The sequence below is a fragment of the Globicephala melas genome, chromosome 18 (genome assembly GCF_963455315.2).
Source record: "Globicephala melas chromosome 18, mGloMel1.2, whole genome shotgun sequence".
Taxonomy (NCBI): domain Eukaryota; kingdom Metazoa; phylum Chordata; class Mammalia; order Artiodactyla; family Delphinidae; genus Globicephala; species Globicephala melas.
The window spans coordinates 20,952,120-20,976,313 of NC_083331.1; the positions used below are offsets into that span (position 1 = coordinate 20,952,120).

Here is a 24,194-nt window from a genome sequence, read left to right on the forward strand (position 1 = left end):
GTGCAATTCTGGAAATGGGCAGTTTTTGACAAAACGGACGGGCGCTAGGGATATTTCTCAGGATTTCCAAGAGAAAAATCACACTCAGGATAGATCTCTCTCGGAATAAAATCTAAATTCCTTCCCATGGCCTACAAGGTCCTCGGTGAGCTGGCCCTGCCCCTTCCCATCTCCCTCCTCTCCGGGCATATTGTGCCTCTTCCAGTTTGTCAGATATGTCAACATGCTCCCACTCTCTCTCGCCTCAGGGCCTTTGCACCTCCTTTGCTCCCTGGCAGGGATGCTCTTCCCCAGCCATCTGCCTGCTCGCTCCCTTGCTTCATGCAGGACTCACTCAAATGTCACTTTGTCAGATGAATCTTCACTGGCCACCAGAAACACACACTCACTTTCTTAAGTCTGTCACTGAAACTGACCTTTTTATTCCGATTTTATTAATATCCCCAAGTCAAATTTTAAGTGATTTGATGAATTTAAAGTCTTATTGATGACATATGCATTTTTATTCAAAAGCGCAAGTGTAAATGTCATAAATCTATTTCTCTTTTTGTTTTTGTTTGTTTCTTGTTTTGGTTCCTTTTCCAAATGCCTCTCCTTTTGCTGTGCCTTCCAAAATTGAAAGCCGAGGACTCTGTCTCTAAAGAGAGCTTTTGCGATCGTACGTTAAGTGATCCCACTGGCACACTGGAAGCCGAAGACTTCGAAGCCAATGTAAGTTGGATAAAAACTGGAGAACACCTGGCTCTGAATGTCAGAGCAGAGTGGCCCACGGCCAGCCGGACACTGCCTCTTGAGCCCTGGGATTCACAGCTTCACTACACTGTTAGCACAGCCGAAGTGAGCTTTTCTTAAAACAGGCCTAAGTGTAAATGACATACGTTAAACCAAAGAGGGTCAGAAGAAAGCCAAGTATGGTACCACAAGGCCCTGCTTTCAGTAATATGAATAAAAAACCCTCAAGATTGATTTTGAAGGCAGCAAAGCTAAAAACAAATCATGTAAGCTACCTAGATACCTAGATATCAAGGCAAATCGTCCTTTGCAGAAACCCTATGTAAAAATGAAGTTGGGACTGCCCTGGTGGTGCAGTGGTTAAGAATCCGCCTGCCCGTGCAGGGGACATGGATTCGAGCCCTGGTCCCGGAAGATCCCACATGCCGTGGAGCAACTAAGCCCGTGAGCCACTACTACTGAGCCCACAAGCCACAACTACTGAGCCCGCATGCCTAGAGCCTGTGCTCCGCAACAAGAGAAGCCACCAAAATGAGAAGCCCGCACACCGCAACTAGAGAAAGCCCACACGCAGCAGCAAAGACCCAACACAGCCAAAAAAAAATGACGTTGGATTCTGGAAAGGTGGACTAAATGTAATTTTCCCACTAAGTACAGCTTAAAACCCTATACATTATATATAAAACAAACACAAGAAGCTTCTAAAAGACGGAGAGAAGAAGGCAGACTGGCTAGGGACCTTGGGACCCAAGGAACGACATGGTGGTGAGTTTCCTGAGTTTTCTTTTTGCTTCATTTACCCGACTGGGTGCTGGAAAAGACAGCGACCAGAAACCCCAACAAGCACAAACAAAAGCCCCAAGAAAAGCCTGCTGTCTCCAACTAAAGGACCAGGCCTGGGGCAGCCCAGCAGGACAGAAACTTTGGACAACAGCGTCTGCAGTGCAGACACCGCAACAAAGAGCAGTGGAGCATCTCCCCCAAATCGGAGTCCTGCTCCCACACTCTTCAGAGGGGCACAGAACCAGCCCCGGAAGTTTAATAGCTGTCCTTTCCGAGTTGTATCCAATAACCAGAGACACCATGGGAAGTCCCAATTGTCTGAATAAGCCTTACATCTACAGCATGTTGCATTGTCTTTACTGCACAATATTTTTTTTGTGTGTGTGTGGTACGCAGGCCTCTCACTGTTGTGGCCTCTCTCGCTGCGGAGCACAGGCTCCGGACGTGCAGGCTCAGCGGCCATGGCTCACGGGCCCAGCGGCTCCACAGCATGCGGGATCTTCCCGGACCAGGGCATGAACCCGTGTCCCCTGCATCGGCGGACTCTCAAGCACTGCGCCACCAGGGAAGCCCTACTGGACAATTTTTTTGCCTGCCTGTACAGGCTTGTGGCTCTAATTTCCTGCGTCAACTTACCTCTGACACTTCCAATGCATGTTGATTCAGGTTATACATCCTTTCCCCTACAACTAACAAACTTTCTCAGGACTGTAGGTATTAACTACAATCACAAGAGTGAAATCTTGTGTCCCTGGAACTCAAGATTAAGCAGATACATTTTTCTAAACTTATAAAAGAAAAGGGGGGGGGAACCCCTAGGCATTTATACAGTTTTTGCTTTTAATTGGAAAAATTCTCTGGTCTCAGTTCCTATTTAGCCCTAAATTCCTTACTTTCCAGACATGCTCCTATACACATTATATGAATAAGAACTGCTTTTCAAATATTGAAATACCATGTCAAAGGGAGGAAAAAAGATTACTTGAACTTTGATTCACCGCACTGGATTTACTAAGACAGGAAAGTAAGCTCAAGCATTTTAGAAAGATTTTTCAGCAAGAGTTGAAATTGAAAGGAATTGTTTTAATTAGACACAAATTATTTGGAAACCTTCAGCGCGCCTGTCAATTGAGGTTCTGCTGTGTCTGGCGGAGCTGCAGCCACAGGCAGAGGGAACATCTCCCACGGAGCTGTGCAAGGTTCTGGATGAGACCAGATGCTGGGAGGGTTCCGTGCGACAGGCGGCCTGTGCAGGGGAGCCCTGGTCACAAGCACCATTCCTTGCCGTCTCAGGGGCTTTGCCCAGGTGACAAAGTAAGGCAAAGAGTTAGGGGGATACTTTCCCCCTTGCTGTCTATACCACTCTGCTTCCAAGGATCGATGCTTAGGAGGATAATGAGGCAGCACCCACGGCCCAGCTAGTGGCAATCTGCGGATAGGCAGCTGTCCAGCCGGGGAAGCACTGCTTCTCTAAGCAATGCCATAGGCGGCCGCTGCGGACACATGGGGCCAGCGAGCAGGACAGAAGGAATGGAGTCAACGCCACATGGCACCTGCAGCTGGGCAGGGGACACCACAAGCCACTGGGAGAGGCGGCTGAGGCCCCTGGATTCGGATGCGGCTATCACCCTAGACTTCGGTTATTCTGACAATTCAACCTCTTGGCCGCTCTGAGTTCCCTATACATGTCTGAATTGTTTGTAGGATACACGCGTGCATCACACACCTGCTGTGCAAACGCTCTTGGTTGGAAAAACCAGAGACTCACCCAGGAGCAGTCACAGGGCATGGGAGAAGTCATCACTTGGGGGCCCAAGACCCCTACCGTGACCATGAGGATAGCTCTCCAGAGGCTGGGGAAGCAAACGGGATGAGCCTCCGAGGAGGGCACATGCGCTGGAGCGGGGTAGCACAGCCTGGTTGGGACGAGAACTTCGACCAGGCCCCGCCAGCGGGAACCATATCTTCTGGTGAACAAATCATGGAATCCAAAGGGCTGGTGAGAGACCACTGGCCTGGGCCAGCAGGCTATCACTGCACCTCAAGGGAGGGATGGTCAACAGTGAAGAACTTGAGGCAGGGGTAGCCACACCAGAGCCTTCACCTCAGCCTGCCCTGAAGCACTGACTCATTCCCGTATGAAAAGATAAACTGAAGCCTATTAAAAATTTGAAGAGGGCTTCCCTGGTGGCGCAGTGGTTGAGAGTCCGCCTGCCGATGCAGGGGACACGGGTTCGTGCCCCGGTCCGGGAAGATCCCACATGCTGCAGAGAGGCTGGGCCCGTGAGCCATGGACGCTGAGCCTGCGCGTCCAGAGCCTGTGCTCCGCAACGGGAGAGGCCACAACAGTGAGAGGCCCACGTACCGCAAAAAAAAAAATGTGAAGAGTTTATTTGAGCCTGTGTGGATCCAAATCGGGCAGCACCAAACCAGAAGTGGTTAAGAGCCCTCCACCAACAGGAGCTGGGGAGAGACTTACAGGGAAAATGCAGAAGCAAAGCAAGGAAGTTATTGATTGGCCGCAGCTTAAAGCCTGCTGCTTCTGATTGGTTGTCCTCGGGTTTTGATTTCCTAACCTTGAGGCATTTATGGCCTTAGGCTTTGGTTTGCTTACTTAGGGCACCACGGCCTTACAGCCTCTTCAGTCTGATGGTCGCCGTGTTTCATTAACTGAACACCAGCAATGCGGAAAGGAACACGCAGAGGCTGGGAGTCACACAAGGCAGACCTGAGACGCCCCAGCTTTTCCCCAACCTAGAAAACCCAGCCAATCACAAGCTCCATTCTTGTATCTGCCCCAGGTCGCATGCAACTTCGGATCTGTGGTCTTCCACTTACGATAGAAGGCTTGTAGGTGAATGGCAGACTGCACATCATCAGATGCAGAACAACCACCATAACAACCTCGACCTGTAGGTGAGCAGGGCAACATGACAGACCCAGGGTTCTCCTGGACGGCAAGTCAAACTTCACCTTCGACCAAAAGGGATCCAAAAGAAGAAACTCTTGTGAGGACCCACCTATGGGTCAGTCCTGGTTAGCAGCATGGACTTGGGATAGAATGATCAAATTTACAAAAATAAAAAAGGAGCTTGCAATGTCATTACTTTGGAAGAATCTTTAAAGGTAGAATCATCCTCTACAAGAACGTGCTAGGTGCTACCCTGCTTTCCTGAAGACTGTTATCCTTCACAATGAATAAATAACCAACCACTGAGAGCTTGGCCATTCCTGGAACTCAAAAAGGCTGTTATGCTCTTAAGGCATGGAAGCACTTTTACGTTCTAGAGCCATCTCTACATTTGTCAGAAGAGGGTAATTTTATGCTCTCAAACGATTTCTTGGTATGCTACTATTTAAAAAGAATTCTTGAGGGAATTGGAGAACGAGAAGAGGGTGTGACCGTAATGGAAATAGACTTTGGAACCAATCTTGCTAGCCACCCTACTGTTCCCACTGCTTTTCTTTTTCGAATAACATGTTGCAATCTCCTCTGGCAGCTTAGAGAGTCACAAAAGTGATCATTAACTAACTGTTAATTCCCATTTTCTGGCTACTTCATTCTGTGGTCCTTTTGCAGGTTGTGACCAGCTCCTATCAGTCAGTGTTCGGGACCATGCTCAGAGAAATGGCGGCTAGCAGTGAACTGGAGGAGGATATTAACATTCCCCTGACCCGTCATCTGGAGAGAGAGACCAGAAGGAAACTGGGAATTCTGTAAGTGACTGGAGAGATGGAGCTATCGGTCAGTAGGTGCAGGTAGGCCAGTGGTAGCAGCAGGGAAAGTGTAAATTGGGTCATCAGAGAATAGAGTAAGGCCAGGGTTGGACAGGTCCCCTGAGTCAAAGGGCAGGCACAAGCCATGCACAAGGACAAGGGTAAGATTAGGGGTCAAGGGGACAGGATGGTCCAGCTGCCTGCCAAAACTCAGGAGCAAAGAAATCTATGAGCAGGGGATGTGCAGGATAGGATCAAAGATGGGCAGTGACAGATGCTGGAAATCCAGGGCAGGAAAAGTCTTGAAGGGACCGTGAATTGTACGCAAGTCTGGGAAGCAAGGTTCAGACCCCTGGGCCTTTGAAGTGAGGGGACAATGGAGGATCAAGTTCATGTTCCCTGAGGGGGAAAAGCCCTGAGCCTCACTGCCCTGGGATTCATGGCAAGAGCCCCTGTTGGGAATGGGGAATGATAAGTTTATTGCAGACTGCTGCTGGCACCCAATCTTTCTAGTTGGCATGACTCCAGGTCTCAAAATGTTCCAGAACCCTGTTTGTACATCCAGACTGGGGTACATGGAAGCCTGGACTTTCACTTATCCAGCTGTCAGAAACCTTGATGAACAAGGTACATGGTCAGACATCCAGGGGGTCTATGGCAGACTCCCCAGCAGTGGTTGAGGATGAGGCTGTGAGGATGGGGTGCCCTGCATAACCTCCTTGGTGAATGGAGACTCTCACAAAAATCAGGGAGAGACTGACTGCCAGCAACTTCTGCTCTGGGCTCAGTAGAGTCCTAGGGCCAGAGAACCCTAAGGCTTCTCTAGGAAAAGGGAAGGCAGAATACACAATGCAAAACACAAAGAACATCCAAGCTTTCACATCCTCATACAGCGGCAAAAAACAAATCCCAAATAACATCCCTGTAAGGTACCCTCTCTCATATGTTACATTTTCTCCCCTTCTTTCCCATTTAAGCCTATAACGGAGGCTCATTCTAACCTAATTGCACTCAATGAATATTTCATGAGCACCTCCTGTGTGCCGGTCTGTACAGTAGTGTGTAACCCAGTCTCTACCACTGAGGAGCTAGCTAGTAAGGATTCCACTAGCTTGCAAAGGTGGGCAAAGAGCTAAGGGAGGAAACTTCCCCAAAGGGCCCTGGATGCCTCTGGCTGGATCCCCTCACTGGAATTTAACTCTTGTATGCACATGGCATCGTGCTCTCAGCCGGCCGGACAGGCTTCACCCCACCCCCTCCTCCGTCCTTACTCTTTCACAGGTGACGGTAGGCAAGGTAACTGCTTCAATTCCATTCAAAGTGCTTGCAAATAAATAACACTTGGTACAAATGGGCCATGAAGAGCTCATTCTCCAGTTCCGCAATTGCTCCTAAAGTACAAAGAGCAAACCTCTATTTTCCCCCAGACAAAAGAGTCCAGCCCTTTCCAGCAAAGGGTATGAGCTTCCTAAGGTTGCTTGGGGTTAAATTATTATGCTCTCTTCAAGGACTCTGAACTGAGAACTTAAAATCTGCCTTGTCAAAGGCCTTCCTCTCTGATCCAATTAAGCCTGGGAGGCTCACTCCTTCCGGCAGATTTCCTTCCAAAAGGGCTCTGATCTGAGAACCAGGAAAGGCAGCTGCCTCTGGAGACCACCCTTATTTGGAAGTAAAACAGTCCAAGCCACTTTAATGCCAGGATGACTCCCTTCGTCTACTGACATGAGAGGGGGGTTGAGGGCGTGATCATTTTGAAGAGCTGTGCCTTAATGTGGCTTTCATGATAAGTCATTTTTGAGTGAGTGTATTTGAAATTTTCCTACTAAATGCGAAGGGGTTTCAGGTGGCTCTGTCCGGTTCGCAGACAATGCTGTTTCTCTAAGCTATTTCCAAACAGCCTTCGCTGAAACAGGCACAAGCCGCAGGGAAAGCAAGCTGCACGAGCTTAACTCACGGAGCCAGCCGTGCATTTGGGCCTCCCAGCCCTGGCCTCGCTCCCAGGAGGACCCCCACTGAATTCATTTTGAAAGGTCTGGGGGTCAGCCCAGGGGCCCAAGTTGAAGGCCAGTCAGAGGCCAGGAGGGACGCACAGCACCATGGGCTGGCCCTTAATTCCTGAGTACAGACTGGAAGAAAGCTGGGTCCGAAGGCAGAGCCTTCCAGCCCGCCCTCCACCTATGAAAAGGCTGAGCAGGCCCTAGCACGGTCTACGGTGCAGCATGACATGGAAACATGAATCCAGTCTCAGCTTCTAAAGATGAGTCACGTTCCTTTTAGGCTGAAGAAAAATTTTGGAAAATATAAGGAAACAATCCTCTGGATTATGAAGAAACGTGAAAGTAAGAACCCTCTCCCACCTTCCACCCCCGCTGCCCGGCTCTCCTGGGTGCGTCTCGCTGTCTCCCACCTTCTGCCGTGTCCAGAAATGCCTGTTTCCTCACCCGAGCATCTACTGGGCTAATACGGTCTCAGCTGCTGGGGATAAAACACAGAGCAAGCCAGACAAAGGATAAACCTCGAGGGGTTCATCCTTTGATTGTGCTGGGGGTGAGAGGGAGGGCAGGAGGTGAAGACAGCCAAGAAATCAGGGAATGTGCACATAAAACGGTTGATGGTATGGTTGGAGGGGTATACTATGGGACCACACAAGAAGCGATCTGACCTAGATTTGCCTGGGGGGGGGGCGGTGTCCAAGAAGTCATTAACACAAAGTTTAAGAAAGAGCCCCTTTACCAGATACTGAAGGCATTTGAGGTCCAGCTGTTAAGTTGTGCCAATCATGGAGGTTGCCAGTTTTTTGGGTCTAATCAAAAAGCCTAAGAGCCTAAGCCATCAGGCTACTTAATTCAGAAACTCAAAACCACCACATGGAACATCTTTCAGACGACCAGATCCAACTAACGTAGAAATGGCAGCAACGCCCACGGCAGACACACCTAATCGATCATGGTGCTTTTTCTTGCTGAGCCAGGACGCAGCCCCAGGTTCCCTCTCAAGGAAGAGCTCCTGTCCCCATACCAGTGTAGGCCCCTGACCTAACTCCTATGGAATAACTGCTGCGGGCCAGTTATCGGATTCAAATTAATCTTCAAAACCATGTGAAGATGGGTAAAGAAACTTAGGCCAAGAGAATAAGTGACTTCCCTGAGATCACCCAGCTATTGTGTGGGCATGAACCACACTCAGGCCCAAGACCCCTCAGGTCAGACCCAGGGCTCATCTCCATGACATGTTCAATGAGCAACAAAAGGCAAGCGTCTCTGGGGAAGTAAAGGGCCTTCTGAGCCTGAGTCTCGTGTCCCCATTGGAGTTAGAAGGCAGGCAGAAGAAGGAATGACCACCTTCAGTTTCTAGAGCGGGCAGGCCTACCTCCCACCAAGACTCACACAATGGGGTACCCCCCAAACAAGGAGGGGGTTTCAGATGTTCAACAGCCAGAAACACAACAAATGCCTGTTATTATTTCTGTTCCCTTTGGGCCAAAGACACCTGTGTCTTTCACTCCTTGGCAAGGCACACAGTAGGGACTCAATAAGTGTTTTTGAAATGGATGCAGGTATGCATGAGTTTTTCCTCCTTTTGGGAAATGAAGGCCTTTCAGGATACTCTACGTCACATGCCCCGGGTAGGACTTCTAACTAGAGAGTGAAATTCGACATGACCGGATTCCCCATTTGTGCCTCACCATCACCCCTCACCCCTGCCCCACTCCCTGCTCCTCTGAACACCTGAGGCCTACAAGGTTTGAGCTTTTTATGCAGAAAAGCAACACATTTCTAATTGATAAGAGGCATCCCCTCCGTGTTCAGGTTGTAGCCAGTCCCAAAGAAATCCCGCAGCCTCCTTTGAGATACAAACTCATTTCCTTCCAGGATCCAGACCACTATCTGACACCCCAGGCACACAGCCCCACGTCTCTGAACTCTCCGATTTCCAAGCCAAGGCTGGCGTCGCAGGCACATGACCTGCAGGCACACAGGTCCTCACACTTAAGGCCCTGCGCTTGCTTTTAAGGCTCTGCTGTCACTGTCTCGAAATCCTTAACAATTTTAGAACAAGGATCCCTGCATTTTCATTTTGCACGGAGACCCTCAGATTAGGTAGCCTCTCCTATTCAGAGACAGCTCGCCTGGTGAAAAGAAGGCGATCACTACACAGCTCGTGTCATGAGCCATCAGAATCCACAGCTCCCCGTGTGGAGGACACAGGCCTGTTGCCCTTCTATGGGGCAGCGGGCTCCGTGCCGCATCATTTCAGAGTAACCTGATGGGTCTCTGCAGGCAGCATGATCCCACTTTAAGAAAACTGAGGCTCAGAAAGGCAGCCTAAAGCCTCCCCGCTAATAGAGACAGAGCTGGATAAACGGCACAAACCAGAAACTCCATGATTTTAGCATTTTGACAGGAGAAAAACATAAGCACGTCCATGTCCTCTTTTATCATTACAGTTCAGAAATGCTTTATATTAATTTCTAATTGATACTCAGAAACAGCAGCTGGGCTCACATCTGTGTTTTCCCCGGACAAATCATTTCCACTCTGGAAGCAAGCACTGGAGGAGGACTCCTCGGAGGGAGACTGAGGTCCGCTTCCAAGCTTCCCACAAAGGTCTTTTATTGACTCTGCCCCCGCCCACCTCTCTTTCACTTTCCTGAGGAAAAGCTCCCCCTGTGAGCTCTAATGAGCGGCCCCTTTAGTTCCTCAGGTGCACACAGGTGTGGTTCTCCTTCCCCACCCCCACCTCTCCATCCTCACTGACACCACCTCAGACACCCTCATCTCCCTAGTGTCCCTGACTCCTATCCTCTCCTTTCTCAGTCCTTTCTCCATATTGTTTCCAGCAAAATCTTTTAAAAACTCTTCATTGGCCCTCCACTGCCTCCAGGAAAATCCCACATTCCCCATGTGGCTTAGAAGGCCCTTACTTTTTCCTCTCCAGACACACTGGCTTTTTGGTTATTCATCAGGGCCAGGCATCCCTGCCACAGGGCCTTTGGACGTGCTGTCCTCTGCCTAGAGCACTCTTCATTCCAATACCCTTGTAATTTGCTCCCTCACTTTATTCAGGTCTCTGCTTAAATGTTACTTTCTCAGAAACAGTTTCCTTGGCTACCCTTTACAAACCAGTGCACACGCTTGCACGTGCGCGCACGCGCGCACACGCACACACACACACACATCATTTTCCATCCTTCTCACCTGCTTAATGTTTCTTCAGGGCACTCCTAGCCACTGGCACGTGAAGTTTTTATCTGTTCACTTGTTTAACACCATCTCCGCTACTAGAACAGGCAGCAGGGAATGTGGCATCCCCGATACCTAGGACAGTTTCTGGCACATGAGTACACAACAGATATCTACTGAGTGAATAAAGGAATGCTCTAGCCCTGCCTGCCTCTCCTGAGTCGCCTGTCATCACTAAGCCGGTCCCAGACCAGCCTTCAACCATGTCATGCTTACACTAGGAATTCTGCCTGGCACACTAGAGAAAACTTCCACCAGGAGTGTCCTCGACCGCCAGGCCTGGATACGGTCCCTGTGAGCTCTCATGGTGGTAGATTACATACCAACCCTCTGTGTTGGTTCGCAACCTCGGGGTCCCCCGGGTGAAATTCGAAATTAGCCCCCGTAAGCAGAGGGCAAGGAGAGACCGAAGAAAGAGGCAGCCCGCTCCAGATTGGTAGGTGGCAGGTTTAATAAGCAAGAGAACTTAACATTCGACGCTTGTCTTGGACGGCGCAAGACTTGCAGATTTCCACCCCCGCCCACGAGAACCTTAAAGTTTAGATGGAGGCCTTACCTGGCTTCAGGCACGTATCCCTCCAGATGGGCTCAACAGCACACTGCTCGCAACGCTGCGTCCTTGAAAAGGGCTCGCACTGTGGGAACCGTGGGCAGAACGTACATTCCAAGGACGGGGAGGGGCTGGGGAGCCTTCCATTGCCCCGGCCAGCTCGCTGGTCGAGAGGCGGTCACGTTCTCTCCGAGACCTCCTCCAACACTGTGTTGGCCCCAGTGGTGGGACAACCAACCTCTCTTAACTGACCTCCCCCAAACCTAGTAGCCGAGGGAACCGAGCCCTCTTCCGGGGAAGAGCGTCCTGACTGATACCGACCGCGCCGGAAGCTCCTCCTACCACTGCGCCCCCTGGTGGTCGGACACCCACCAAGGGTCCCTGGGAGCGGGGATTGTTCCTCCGGTGGTCCTTACGGGTTTACTCCCCAAATTCAATTGTTATAAAAATGGACCAAAATGAAGATAAAAAGAAACTTGCTGTTGCTGCGAAAACTAAGTGCAATACTTTTAAGATGACTTAATAAGAAAATAGCTTTAAAAAAACTGCTTTGAACAAGATGTGGACCAAACATACACAGAAGATTGGGGCATATACAGAAATTTTTTTGAAGTCTACAATTCTGCACTCAGACTATGTAGAAATTGCCAAAACTGAAAGTTACAGATAATAAATTATGAATGGGGTTTAAGCAAAAATGACCACAGAGCCCTGCACTTAAAAATGATGTGTTGGGGCTTCCCTGGTGGCGCAGTGGTTGAGAGTCCGCCTGCCGATGCAGGGGACGCGGGTTCGTGCCCCAGTCCGGGAAGATCCCACATGCCACGGAGCGGCTGGGCCCGTGAGCCATGGCCGCTGAGCCTGCCCGTCCGGAGCCTGTGCTCCGCAACGGGAGAGGCCACAGCAGTGAGAGGCCCGCGTAACGCAAAAAAAAAAAAAAAAAAAAAAAATATGATGTGTTAGTACACATTTCTGTTTTAAGTTAAAACAAGCATGTTTCCTTTTTTTTTAATGACTCCCCACTTTAGCCTATTTTTTCCCCATTAACAGAATCAGCAGCCACACTTGTTACTGGCATGTGGCTGGTGTGTCACCCCTCACATCCCCAAGCCTGGACCGGGTGGTCTTCACAGTGGGTGTCTGGCATCTGGCACTAAGCTGGCACATCATAGGCCCCTGATAAATGTCTGCTGAATGAATGAATGAAAAAAATAAGAGAGCTTGGGGAAATATGGCCAATATCCCAAATCCTCAAGCTCTCTTTGGTGCCCTGAGAGAAACAGATCTAAGTTTTCTTTCTCTTTTCTACCGAAGACTTATCTAACCAAAGGGCTACGGAGACTACTTTCACATTCGATGCATGTAATCTACCACCACAAGATGAGTCTGAGAAGGTAGTCAAACAATCTCGTCGTCTCGTCCGCCGTAAGAAGACGTTAGAAATACACACAGGCTGGATAAAGAGCAAGATTAAGGTAAGTGTGGCAGTTGGTGTTTGCACTTTGCACAGGGCTTTTTTTTTTTTTGGCCCAGGTAAGACACATACACACACCATCAGGGAGCTGTCAGGACCAATACACAACATGAATACAAACAAGAAAAATACGTCCCATGTATAGAGGCACTCCTGAGTGTATGGGTTATCACAGACTCACTAGGACTTGTACTAGGGGTTGTTGAGACTCTTCTCCTTGTAGGGCCTACGTTAAGCAATTGGGTGGGGTTGGGAGTAGAGGAAAGGAAACATATATTATAATATATAGGTCCCTCCCCTAACAAATTTAAAATCTATATCAAAAAAGCAATCACAGAGGGACTTCCCTGGTGGTGCAGTGGTTAAGAATCCGCCTGCTAATGCAGGGGTCACAGGTTCGAGCCCTGGTCCGGGAAGATCCCGCATGCCGCGGAGCAACTAAGCCTGTGCGCCTGTATGCCACAACTACTGAAGCCCATGTGCCTAGAGCCCCATTCCCCACTCTGTCCTGCCCTGGAGCTTTTGTTCCTGGAGCATCTGTCTCCCAACCAATTTTAAATGTCCTTCCTGCAGCCAGGGGGAAGGTCCTCCCCGAGATCTCTAAGCAAAGGATCCTGCCTAACCCACCATTCACGTAGGCTGCCCAAAAGGCCCATGAGGAGTGGGACATTTGGTTGTTTTTTGTTTTTACAAAGGGGCAATAAATTCCAAGTAGTTTGCTGAGTCAGGTAGCACTGTTTATAAGTGTGTGCTGGTGTTCAGGCAAAATCCAGCCCAGCCAGCATCTCTGCAGCAGTCAGGGAGAGATCACAGACAGACAGGAGCCAGGGAGAGCTCAGGGGCAGACAGAGAGACAGCAGTAGGGAGAACTCACAGACAGACGGCAGCTGTCTCATAGCTCAGGGTCCTGCCTATAAGGCACTGTTTTCCCTCTAGTAGAACTGAAGGAAGGCCAGAGATGTAGTCTCTTCTCTATTAACTTTTAGCTCTTAACCTCATACTTTGTCCCCAAGCCAGTAGTGATGAGATTTGGGCTTTTAGATGTGCTATTTATGATATATTTCCCCGTGAGAGAAAATGTGACAACTCTACCTCTGTGTCAGAGATTTTTCTTTGCCCACGGTGTCCTTATCATTAGGAAAATGTCATTCCATGACAAGTGAATTTGACAAGAAGGAAGCATCTTGAGAAATTCCGGCTTTCAGGTGGCTTTTGAAAATAAGACCTAAAATACAAAATCCTCTCCCGTGAACATTATCTAGAAGCTTCTTACGAGCTATCGATAAGGAAGAAACCAACCATGGATATCCTTATAAAGCACTTTTTTTAGGTTTAAAAAAAAAGAGAGAGAGAGCAGAGATTTGCAGAGTAAATGTGCCAGGTGGCTGGGAGCTTAATGGCTAGAGTCAGTGTGTTTCCATGGGGGTGGGGGGGAAGGGATGGGAGGCAGACTGTGGGAGTCTGGCTCCCCTCTCACTGGATAGGCTTGTGTAAGTCAGGTAGCCTCTCTTAAACATGGATTAATGACAGTGTCTCCTCCATTGGGTCACTGTGTCATGGAAGTAAAGTGCTGAGCGCAGTGCTGGGTAGGGACAAGAGCCAGTTCCAGGATTATCATCATCACCTCACAGAGAGATTCCTGGGCATTTAAAGGCCTCACCCTGCAGAGCCCATAGCAGCTCCTCAACCAGCTGCCCCTCTTTCTTTCATTGTCTCGGATTTTGGCATCCTGTTGTGAGCTCTCTTGAACAAAGGATTCTTCAACTGTTAAAATTAAGAGCTCGAAAACCACTGACGTGACATCTATTTAGAGTAACACGGGACACAAGATGACTTCAAAAGGCGTCCTGCTACAAACACCTGGGAAACTTAGACAAAATGTTAAAAGAATCCTTTGAAACGCAGAGTGTATAAGAAAGTGCGGGAGGTAATACCAGAAATAGAAACTGGAAAACGAGAAGAGTGAGAGCGAGAAGAGTGTGGGTGAGGTGGGTGTGTCCTGGTGGAGGGGAGGGGTGGGAAGCAGAAGAACTGTCCTGATAACCCAATGGCTTGGGTTTTAATGCCTGATGGGGGCACGAGGGAGTTGGAGGACAGGCATCCTTCTCAAGCACAAGTGAAACAGCTACAATAAGTGATGACACACTCGGCCACAAAACAAGTCACAGAAAACACTAAAGAGCTGATGCCATATAGACTCTGCTCTCTTAACCCGGTGGATTTTAATTGGTAACAATAACATAGCCAAAAGTAACTGGTACATGTGCAAATTTTAAAACACTCTTGTAAATAACCTGTGTGTCAAAGAGGAAATCATATCGAAAATTTGAAAGGAGTCAGAATGAAATAAAAGGTAAGTATCTACACTTGGAAGAAAGAGCTAAAACAGTATTTTGAGAGAAATGTTATAGCTTTAAATGCTTTTATTAAAGAAGAGGAGGAAGAGGATTGTGAAGAAGAAGAAGAAAGATGGAAATCGACGAGCTCAATGTTCAATTCAAGGAATTAGAAGAAAAATAGACTAATATAGAAGACCCACAGAAAGAAGACGTGTGTAGAAAATAATGATAGGAACAGAAATTGATATACTAGAAAGCAAAGAAATAGAATAAACAAACCAAAAGGCTGGCTCTTTAAAAAGACTAGTAAAACAGGCAAATCTCCAGGCAACGTTGATCCAGAAAAACAAAAAAGAAAAGGTATAAATACTATAAAGAATGAAGACAGGGCTTCCCTGGTGGCGCAGTGGTTGAGAGTCCGCCTGCCGATGCAGGGGACACGGGTTCGAGCCCTGGTCCGGGAAGATCCCACATGCCGCGGAGCAACTAAGCCCCTGCGCTACAGCTACTGAGCCTGCGCTCTAGAGCCCGCGAGCCACAACTACTGAGCCCATGTGCCACAACTACTGAAGCCCGTGCGCCTGGAGCCCATGCTCTGCAACAAGAGAAGCCGCCTTAGTGAGAAGCCTGCGCACCACAACGAAGAGTAGCCCCCGCTCACCGCAACTAGAGAAAGCCTACGCGCAGCAACAAAGACCCAACACAGCCAAAAATAAATAATGAATAAATAAATTTTTAAAAATAAAATAAAATCTGCACACACGCGTGCACAGAGCGATCCATCTCAGCCTGCTTGTCACATAGACAGGTAAACCCGCCTGGAATCCCCAGCAAGTTGGTGGTGGTTATGGGTGGGGGAGTGATGGGTGGGTGGCACATGGGAATCAGAGAATAAGTAGACTGATCTCAAGCCTTCTAGTGACAACACCATGCTCTGATTAGGGACAATCAGCCCCTGCGAACTTTTCACAGGCTTGTCTCTTCTTCCTAGGTACATCAAGGTGATGCAAAAATCATTCTCTACCCCAGTGAGATTGTCTTCCAAATTCTCTTTCCTGATGGATCAGGCCAGATATAGTATCCACTGGAGCACAGGGACACATGTGATGTCTGAAAAGTCTGTGATTCGGGGCCAGGGCATGGGTTTTACTGGGGTCTGCGTCCTCCGCAGGGTTCTGCCCTCTCCAGGGGACCCCAAGGGACTACTTGTGCCTTAACCATCTCCCAGTTATCCATCAGGACACCTGGCTATGCTCATCCTCAGTATAAAAGAGGGAAAGTTCACATACATCATTCTGGAAGACAGTGAAAATATGTGTGTCCGGGCCCTTATCAACAACTCTGGCCATGCCACCTTCTATGATGAAAATGGAAACATCTGGTAAGCTTGGGTCATGAGTCTCAAACACCCCTCCCCGAGGAGAAGCAGTGTGATTAAGGTTTTGATTCCCAGTCTGCACATCTGTCCTCTCTCTGGGTAAGCCTCTCTTTCTGTCTCTCATTCACTTATGAATTCATTCATCCGACTCACACATGGGGAGATGGGTATCATGATGGGCCAGTAAGACAGGTCCCTGACCTCAGATGACACACTATCCTTTTTGTACCATTGCTTCCCCGCCAGGAAATAGCAATCACGGACCCAGTAAGGTGGGACCCTTTTGGTTTCAGCACTCTATATCATTTAAGAATCAAACTTCATGAGAATTACCTTAGAAAGACCCAGTGACCCTCTGTTCCAGGTGCCTCTAAGAGGAGGGTATGGTGAGTGCTTTGGAGGGGCGTGTATTGTATTTTAAAAACATAACTTCTAAATATTTCATCGTAACTAACTTAGTTGTTATGTTCCCATTTCTGGTAATGGTGGGAAACCTCATCTTACCAATTCCAGGTAATTCAGTCACTTCAGAATTTTTCTCCACCTCTTTGGTTTAAGAACTCTGTCTTTTCAGGATTTCTCCCTTGCCTTCTGCTCTAATTGGTCATGGAGTGGGAAATGCATATTGTCTTGAACCAACTTTATACTTCTTGATAGTCAAGGCCAAAATTTTTTTAATTCCAAAAAAAGATTTTCATTCTCCAGGCCTTGGTTTTTAAGAATATTTTCTCTGCTATGAGGTTTTTCAACACCATTTCCTAGTTGACTACTTTGTTCTCAGGGGTATCTGCCCTTCCTGGAGGGCACTTTGTATAGAAATTGATGTCTGAAATACTACAAAGCTACAGTAATCAAAACAGTGTGATATTGGCACAAAAACAGACATATGGATCAATGGAACAGAATAGAGAGCCCAGAAATAAACCCACACACCTATGGTCAATTAATCTTCAACAAAGGAGGCAAGAATATACAATGGAGAAAAGACAGTCTCTTCAGCAAGTGGTGTTGGGAAAGCTGGACAGCCTCATGTAAATCAATGAAGTTAGAACACACCTTCACACCATACACAAAAATAAACTCAAAATGGCTTAAAGACCTATATATAAGACATGACACCACAAAACTCCTAGAAGAGAACATAGGCAAAACATTCTCTGACATAAATCATAGCAATATTTTCTTAGATCAGCCTCCCAAGGCAAAAGAAATAAAAGCCAAAATAAACAAATGGGACCTAATCAAACTTATAAGCCTTTGCACAGCAAAGGAAACCATCAACAAAACGAAATGACAGCTTACAGACCGGGAGAAAATACCTGCAAATGATGCAACCGACAAGGGCTTAATATCTAAAATATACAAACAGCTCATAAAACTCAATATCAAAAAAATAAACAACCCAATCAAAAGAAGAAGACTTAAATAGACATTTCTGTAAAGAAGACATGCAGATGGCCAATAGGCACATGAAAAGATGCTCAACATCACTAATTATTAGAGAAATGCAAATCAAAACTACAATGAGGTATCACCTCACACCAGTCAGAATGGCCATCATTAAAAAATCTACAAACAGTAAATGCTGGAGAGGGTGTGGAGAAAAGGAAACCCTCCTGCACTGTTGGTGGGAATGTACACTGGTGCAGCCACTATGGAGAACAGTATGGAGGTTCCTTAAGAAACTAAAAATAGAGCTACCATATGAGTCAGCAATCCTGCTCCTGGGCATATACCCTGAGAAAACCATAATTCAAAAAGAAATATATAGCCCAATGTTCATAGCAGCACTGTTTACAATAGCCAAGACATGGAAGCAAACCAAGTGCCCATCAACAGATGAACAGATAAAGAAGATGTGTCATATTTACACAATGGAATATTACTCAGACATAGAAAAGAATGAAATAATTCCATCTGCAGCAACATGGATGGACCTAGAGATTATCATACCAAGTGAAGTAAGTCAGAGAAAGACAAATATTATATGATATCACTTATATATGGAATCTAAAAAATAATACAAATGAATTTATTTACAAGACAGAAACAGACCAAAAAAACAAACTTATGGTTACCAAAGGGGAAAGGGTAGGGGGAGGGACAAATTAGGAGTACTGTATTAACAGATACACACTACTATATCTAAAACAGATAAACAACAAGGATGTACTGTGTAGCCCAAGGAACTATATTCAATATCTTGTAATAACCTATAACGGAAAAGAATCTGAAAATATATATATAAAACGGAATCACTTTGCTATACACCTGAAACTAACACAATATTGTAAATCAACTCTACGTCAATGAAAAAAAATTTTTTAAAGAAGGGAATTGATGTCTAAAAGGGGGAAGAAAGTGCTAGATACAAGAAGCATCTGGGAGTGGGGACCAGAAACTCAGTCAATTATCTCCAATAGCATCTGCTACATACAGTAGGGCCTCTTCTCCCTAACGACACTTAAATTTTATGGCCACAAGAGACCTAGGGAAAAGCTACTTTCATATTCTTGTTGAGGAAACTTAGGGACAGAGAAAATGATGAGTCGTTCGCCCCAAGCCATACATAAAATCAGAGGTGAGCAGTTTTATGGAATTTTGACCCAGCCTGAAGTAAAGCATTCTTTTAAATTATCAAATAAAGTTTGCAAGACAAACAACATCTTATCCCAGCGCATCAAAACCCAAGGGGAACGATGGTGCTCAGAGCTGGGGAATGGCTGCCCCCCGCCTTGAGATTCTGATTCTGTAGGTCTGGGGCGGGGCCTGGAGATCTGCATTCTTTAAAAGCTTCCCAGGGGATTGTAGGGGTTGGCTGGTGCTGGAGCCCAGGCCGGTGTGCCCACCCGTCTCCCAGGGCTGTGGCACCCACTCGGGGCTGTAAGATAAAGACAGGGGACTCCGAGGCAATACATCCCATCCCCTCCAGGGGGCGGCTGCTGTGTGACACCACAGACCGTTCCTGGGACTCCAGGACAGCCTCAACTCCATGAGGAAATGGGCCCAGAGGTCCTGTCCTGGGGGAGATCAGTGACCAGTGGTTCAACCTCTCTTCCTCTGGGCAGCCCAGCTTCCAGGCCCAGGCACTCGCCTCGTGGTCCCCTCCTGGCCCAGGAGCCCCTAACTTCTCATCTCCCGTCTCTTTCCTTGGGACCTGCAGACCTCTTGCCTTGGAAGTTTTTCGGAGATTGTGTTGACCCCTTCACAGCTCCTGATTCTCCAGAGTGGGAGACATACCTCCCTTTCTAACCCTGGACTCCTCCCTCACGGGGAAACTGGGCCGCTTACAACCAAGAGGCTGTGGGATGTTGAAAGAGAATCGGTTCTGCTCAGAGTGCGCCCCGAAAATCTTAGCAAGGGGCCCGGGCAGCATCCTGCCTCCAGGGCCACAGGCCAGGGCCCGGGCCCCCGAGGGCCTCCGCTCTCACCCGCCGCCCATCAGGGGCCCCCATGGCAGGAGAGCCTCCACAGACGTGTCACTGTTGCTTTTTCTTGCCCTTCCTTCTTGCTGCTGGCCGGGCAGACTGAGTGGGAGAAGAGAAGCGCTCCCACTCCGACTACCCCGACAGGGCTCGGCTGCTCTGCGCACAGGCCGGGAGGCCCCAGGCGGCTGCCCCGCGCTCAGCTGTAAGCAGTTCATTGCCAAGGCTTTCTTACTGCCTCTCCCAAGGGCAGCTGCATCTTCTCTCTCTGGGTCAAGCTCTCATCTCATTTGACTTCAACCAAAGTGGCTCCACGGATGGCATTTCAGGCATCAGAGACCTGGATGGGAGAGGGACTGTTCCTGTGTAAAGCCTCACACCCATCACACCTGAGAGTTCACACCACGGGTCAGAGCGCCCCAAGCTGCTTCCGCCCGCAGGGGTGGTGGCACCCGAGAAGACTGCTCCCACCGCAGAGGGACTCAGCCCCTGACGGACTTCACGGTCAGAACTGCAGGCCCCTCGTCACTGGGAGAGAGATCCTGTGGCAAAGGCACTCCAAGCCATTTGGGAACATTCAGCTGCTGCACCAGGGCCCCGCCGACCCTCATCACTGTGGGGAATCCCACCTCTCCCCTGGTCCAGCCCCGCCTCCATTCCTCCTTCGCATCACAGGCCCTGGGAAGGATGGAGCGCCAAGCTGATTGGAGGACTGAATACTTCTCGGGTCATTTTTTGATCCCATCTCCTCAGGGAAGACAGAAGGCATGGCTGAAGTTTGCCGGCTGTGTGGAAGCTAAGCATCACCTCCACCCTCCAGACCCACGCTTGAAGAACCGCAGACCAGGCCTCCCTCCAGAGCTCAGGGTCCCACACAGCAAGGGCCCCAGACCTGCCTAAACTCGGGGTCCCTGGTGGTGGGTCCCGCCAGCTCCACAGTTTGGGTCTTTACACCCCCTGAGAAGAAGCCTTCAATATCACACCATTCCTGGGTGTTCTAGACGCCAATTTCTTGAGGGAGGCTTAGCCCAGAACTGGATACCTCCAGGCTGAGACAGATCCTAACCCTGGGAAATGGGGAGGGCCTCGTGCAAAAATTCTGATGGGAGCCATTTAAAGGGTTAAAAGCTAGCGGGGATCCGCTCCCCTGCAGAGTGAAAGAAGACTCCTCTTTGCCCTCTCCATCAATGATAATAAGGAGATCCTAATGTTCAACGACTTACTGCTTTGTACAGGCACTTAATCCTCACAAATACCCTATGAGTAAAGCACTGTTATTATCTGTATTTTACTGAGGCACAGAGAGGTTAAGTAACTGGCCCAAGGTCACACAGCTTGCAAATGGCAGAGCCGAGCTATGAACCTAGAAACTCTGGCTCCAGAGCCCAGGTTTTTAATACATTACATGCATCACAGCCTCTTGTCAAGGTAAAGAGGGATGTGGTTGGACAGGCTGGGCCCCATGGTGAAGGGACTTAATAGTTTGCACTCGGCTCGATGGGCAGTGGGAAGCAACAGGAGGACCTAGCGCTGGGGAGTGACCAGAAGTTCTCCTTATTGGAAGTGAACAAGGCAGCCGTTAGCAGGCCTGAGCCGGCCTCTCCCTCCCAGCGTCCTACAAGGCCCCTGAACACCCCAGACGAGGCCTGACAGGTGGTCTGAGTAATCCGGGCTCCCCCAAACCCTACCTTCTCCTGACTAACCCAGGTCCCAGATTCTCTTCCCTTCTGCATTTGACTCCCGAGAGAAGTTGCTACCCATCAGCACCAATTCTCAAGACGGCCCCGGTGGGATTCAAAAAGCAGAAGCCAGGGCAGAGGGCTATGGTGGGCTTGAAATGCCAGGAAGGGACGGCTCAAAGGAGAGCAGGGCCTGGGCTGAAAGAGGGAGGAGCCCACCACCCCTCGCTCACCCACAGCTGTTTCCGCGGGCGCCAGGCGCAGTGCGGGGCAGGGGCCACCCGGGAGCCAGACAGAGGTGGACCCTTCCCTCCAGACCACAAGTTACATTTCCATTTTAGTGGGACGGACGGATGATAAGCAAACCCAGTCGATTCTCATTATTCGAGAGAGTTCTGTTCTATAAGGTCTGCAGAACATGAACTAGCAAACCCTGAACCATCGCTCCCAGGGGAAAGATGCAAATGAACGCATTTCACAGAGAGTCACAAACACGCACAGAGCACTGCAGGATTCGAGTTGCCTGATGTGCACATTCCCAGCTGCTTTGCCTTCTTAATTCAGCTCTTGACGAGGAACCAGAGGATGGAGCCAGGAGGAGCAGGGCGCGTGGCACCAGCAGCTTCAGTTCTGGGGCCGCCGGCTGGACTCTACCAGGATGGGTTGTTTCTAGTATGTGCGGGGATCTATGTGATATATACACACCTATTTCCCCAGGGAGCAGTGGTTCAGTATTCGCCAACTCTGTGTTTGAGGCAACTTTACAGAACCCAACTACACCAAATAAAGGGAATCAATGTGTCTTAGTAAATCATAGGAAGGAAATTAACAAAGAGATGGAGATAGTCATATCGGGACTCAGGGGGCTTCAGGAAGGGCCTCTCTGAGGAGGTGACATTTAAGCTGGGGCTTACAGCATAAGCAGGAGGGAACCACGCCAAGCAGGGTGGGGAGACCTCTCCAGGCAGAGGGAACAGCACGGCAAGGCCATGAGGAGTTCGAGAGCATGTGTGACCCGGGAACCGAAAGGAGCAATTGGGTGTGAGGGGCCAGGAGCACCAGAGGAGGCTGAACATGGACAGGCCAGGGCCAAAGGGCTGCACCTAGATGGGTTCACCTCCTTGTTGGCATTTCTCCCACCTGCCAAGGCCCCACGTTGGGGGGAAAGAGCACGGGTGGGAGGGGAGGAAGGAGGGGCAGGCTTGCACCCCTGGGAGAGGCTGTGCCCTCGCCCCCGGGGCCCAGTGCTGTGGCTGCCTGATGCCTTCTTGGTCTAGGTTGAACCTGAGCCCAAACCTGGGATACTACTTCACCAGAGACAAGTACCAGAAGGCCTGGAACTGGTGGGATCTGAACCTCCACATCCATGCACCCCCCATCCAGCCCATCTCCTTGAAAATCAACCAGTACATCAAGGTACAAATAAGGAGCCAGGATAAGATCATCTTCCGCTTCATCCACAAGAAGCAGCACATTTGCTTAAACCTAGGCACCAAGTACAAGGTAAGGTCTCAACTCCCCACGTCTCCTGCCAGGTGGGGAACTACCTGCACGCAGGCCACTGCTGGCTTGAACTGGTCCATGCCCAGGCCTCCAGGCCATGTTTTTCAACACTCCAACCCCTAGGGAAACGAGGCCCCCTTCCCTGACCTGATGCTTGACCATATACAAAGCAATCATTTAACTTCCGAACACTTATCACTTAACATAAGATTCGGAGCTGAGGAAACTGACATTCGCATCCCAGCCAGACCCAGACACGCTCCAAGGGAGCCCCAGATGGATGTGGGGCTCGTAGGCAGACACCGTGAGGGCCTCACTCTCCTGCTGTGCTAGGGAAGCCAAGGGGAGAAGCTGGACGCCCCCAGGAGGGCACAGCCTTTGGAAGGCAGGTCACACCAGGGCCCAGCAGCTGGCCACCCTTTGGTTTGGGGTCAGGTTGGGATGTGGCCACGGGCACAGGCCAAGTGCGTGTCTTGGGGAAGCAGCAGCAAGGTTGCTGGTGGTAGGGCTGGGTTCACAGATTCGCCCTGGAGAGTGACGTTTCCAGGGAAGGCTCGGTCATGGCCACAGGGTCCTAATCCTGACGCGGGGGGAGCTTGGCGCCCAGGTAGCATTAATCCTCACGAGCCGCCTGTGAATTCCCACAGTACATTACCCCGGCAGTGCTGAGCGAAATGAAGAAGGAAGCAGTCCTGGAGATGGAATTCAGTTCAACGGCTCGGAAGATCCAGATCCTTCTAGGGAAAATGAGGACGATCCTGAGTACACTGACCACCTCTGATTTGGAATGCTTCATACAGGGCAGCAAGATCTCGCCAACAAGACAATATGAGTTGGAGGAGGAACTCTCATCTTCCAAGCTGGGGCAGTCACCAAATTGTGCTGCTTCGGCACGTGCTGAATGTTCCCGGGAGGTGGAGGTGTCCAAAGCCCCGAGGAAACCCCCAAAGCCCTAGTTCATATCTTGTGGGAGCTGGTTTGTAATTTGGGACCTATCACAGCTCCTTGATTTGGAGAAAAAAAAAAAAAGTTTTTCAGGGGCAGAGAGGGGCTGACAGAGTCTGTGGCTGGGCACAGAAGAGACTTAATCATGCGCCCTGCCAGCATTAGAAGCCAATTGTTTCAGCAGACAATACATGTCAACACCTGTCCCGCTTGCTTCTACTGCACATGAATGCAGAGGTTCTTTTGTGACTTTCCCATGCTTGGGTTGACTCAGGACACAGACTATCTCAAAGCCTAGCTCTGCCCACTGCTGGCTGTGTGACCTTGGGCAAGTAGCTCTCTGCCTCAGTTTTGTCATCTGTAAAATGGGTCTAGAAATAGTAGCTTCACAAACACCCCCGCCAAGACAGAGGGACGCCCAGTCAG

The 24,194-nt window shown here is 49.2% G+C and overlaps 1 protein-coding gene across 1 annotated transcript in view; it reads left to right on the forward strand.

Moving 5' to 3' along the window:
* The window catches only part of ERICH6B (glutamate rich 6B), a 25,672-nt gene extending 1,893 nt beyond the window's left edge, over positions 1-23,779 (forward strand). The window contains exons 3-10 of the mRNA XM_060287845.1: positions 623-711; positions 5,096-5,232; positions 7,510-7,571; positions 12,340-12,500; positions 15,830-15,915; positions 16,067-16,219; positions 22,598-22,823; positions 23,471-23,779. Coding sequence (XP_060143828.1) covers positions 623-711; positions 5,096-5,232; positions 7,510-7,571; positions 12,340-12,500; positions 15,830-15,915; positions 16,067-16,219; positions 22,598-22,823; positions 23,471-23,779 — 1,223 coding nt within the window. The remainder of the gene's footprint in view (positions 1-622; positions 712-5,095; positions 5,233-7,509; positions 7,572-12,339; positions 12,501-15,829; positions 15,916-16,066; positions 16,220-22,597; positions 22,824-23,470) is intronic.
* Positions 23,780-24,194: the final 415 nt, after the last annotated feature.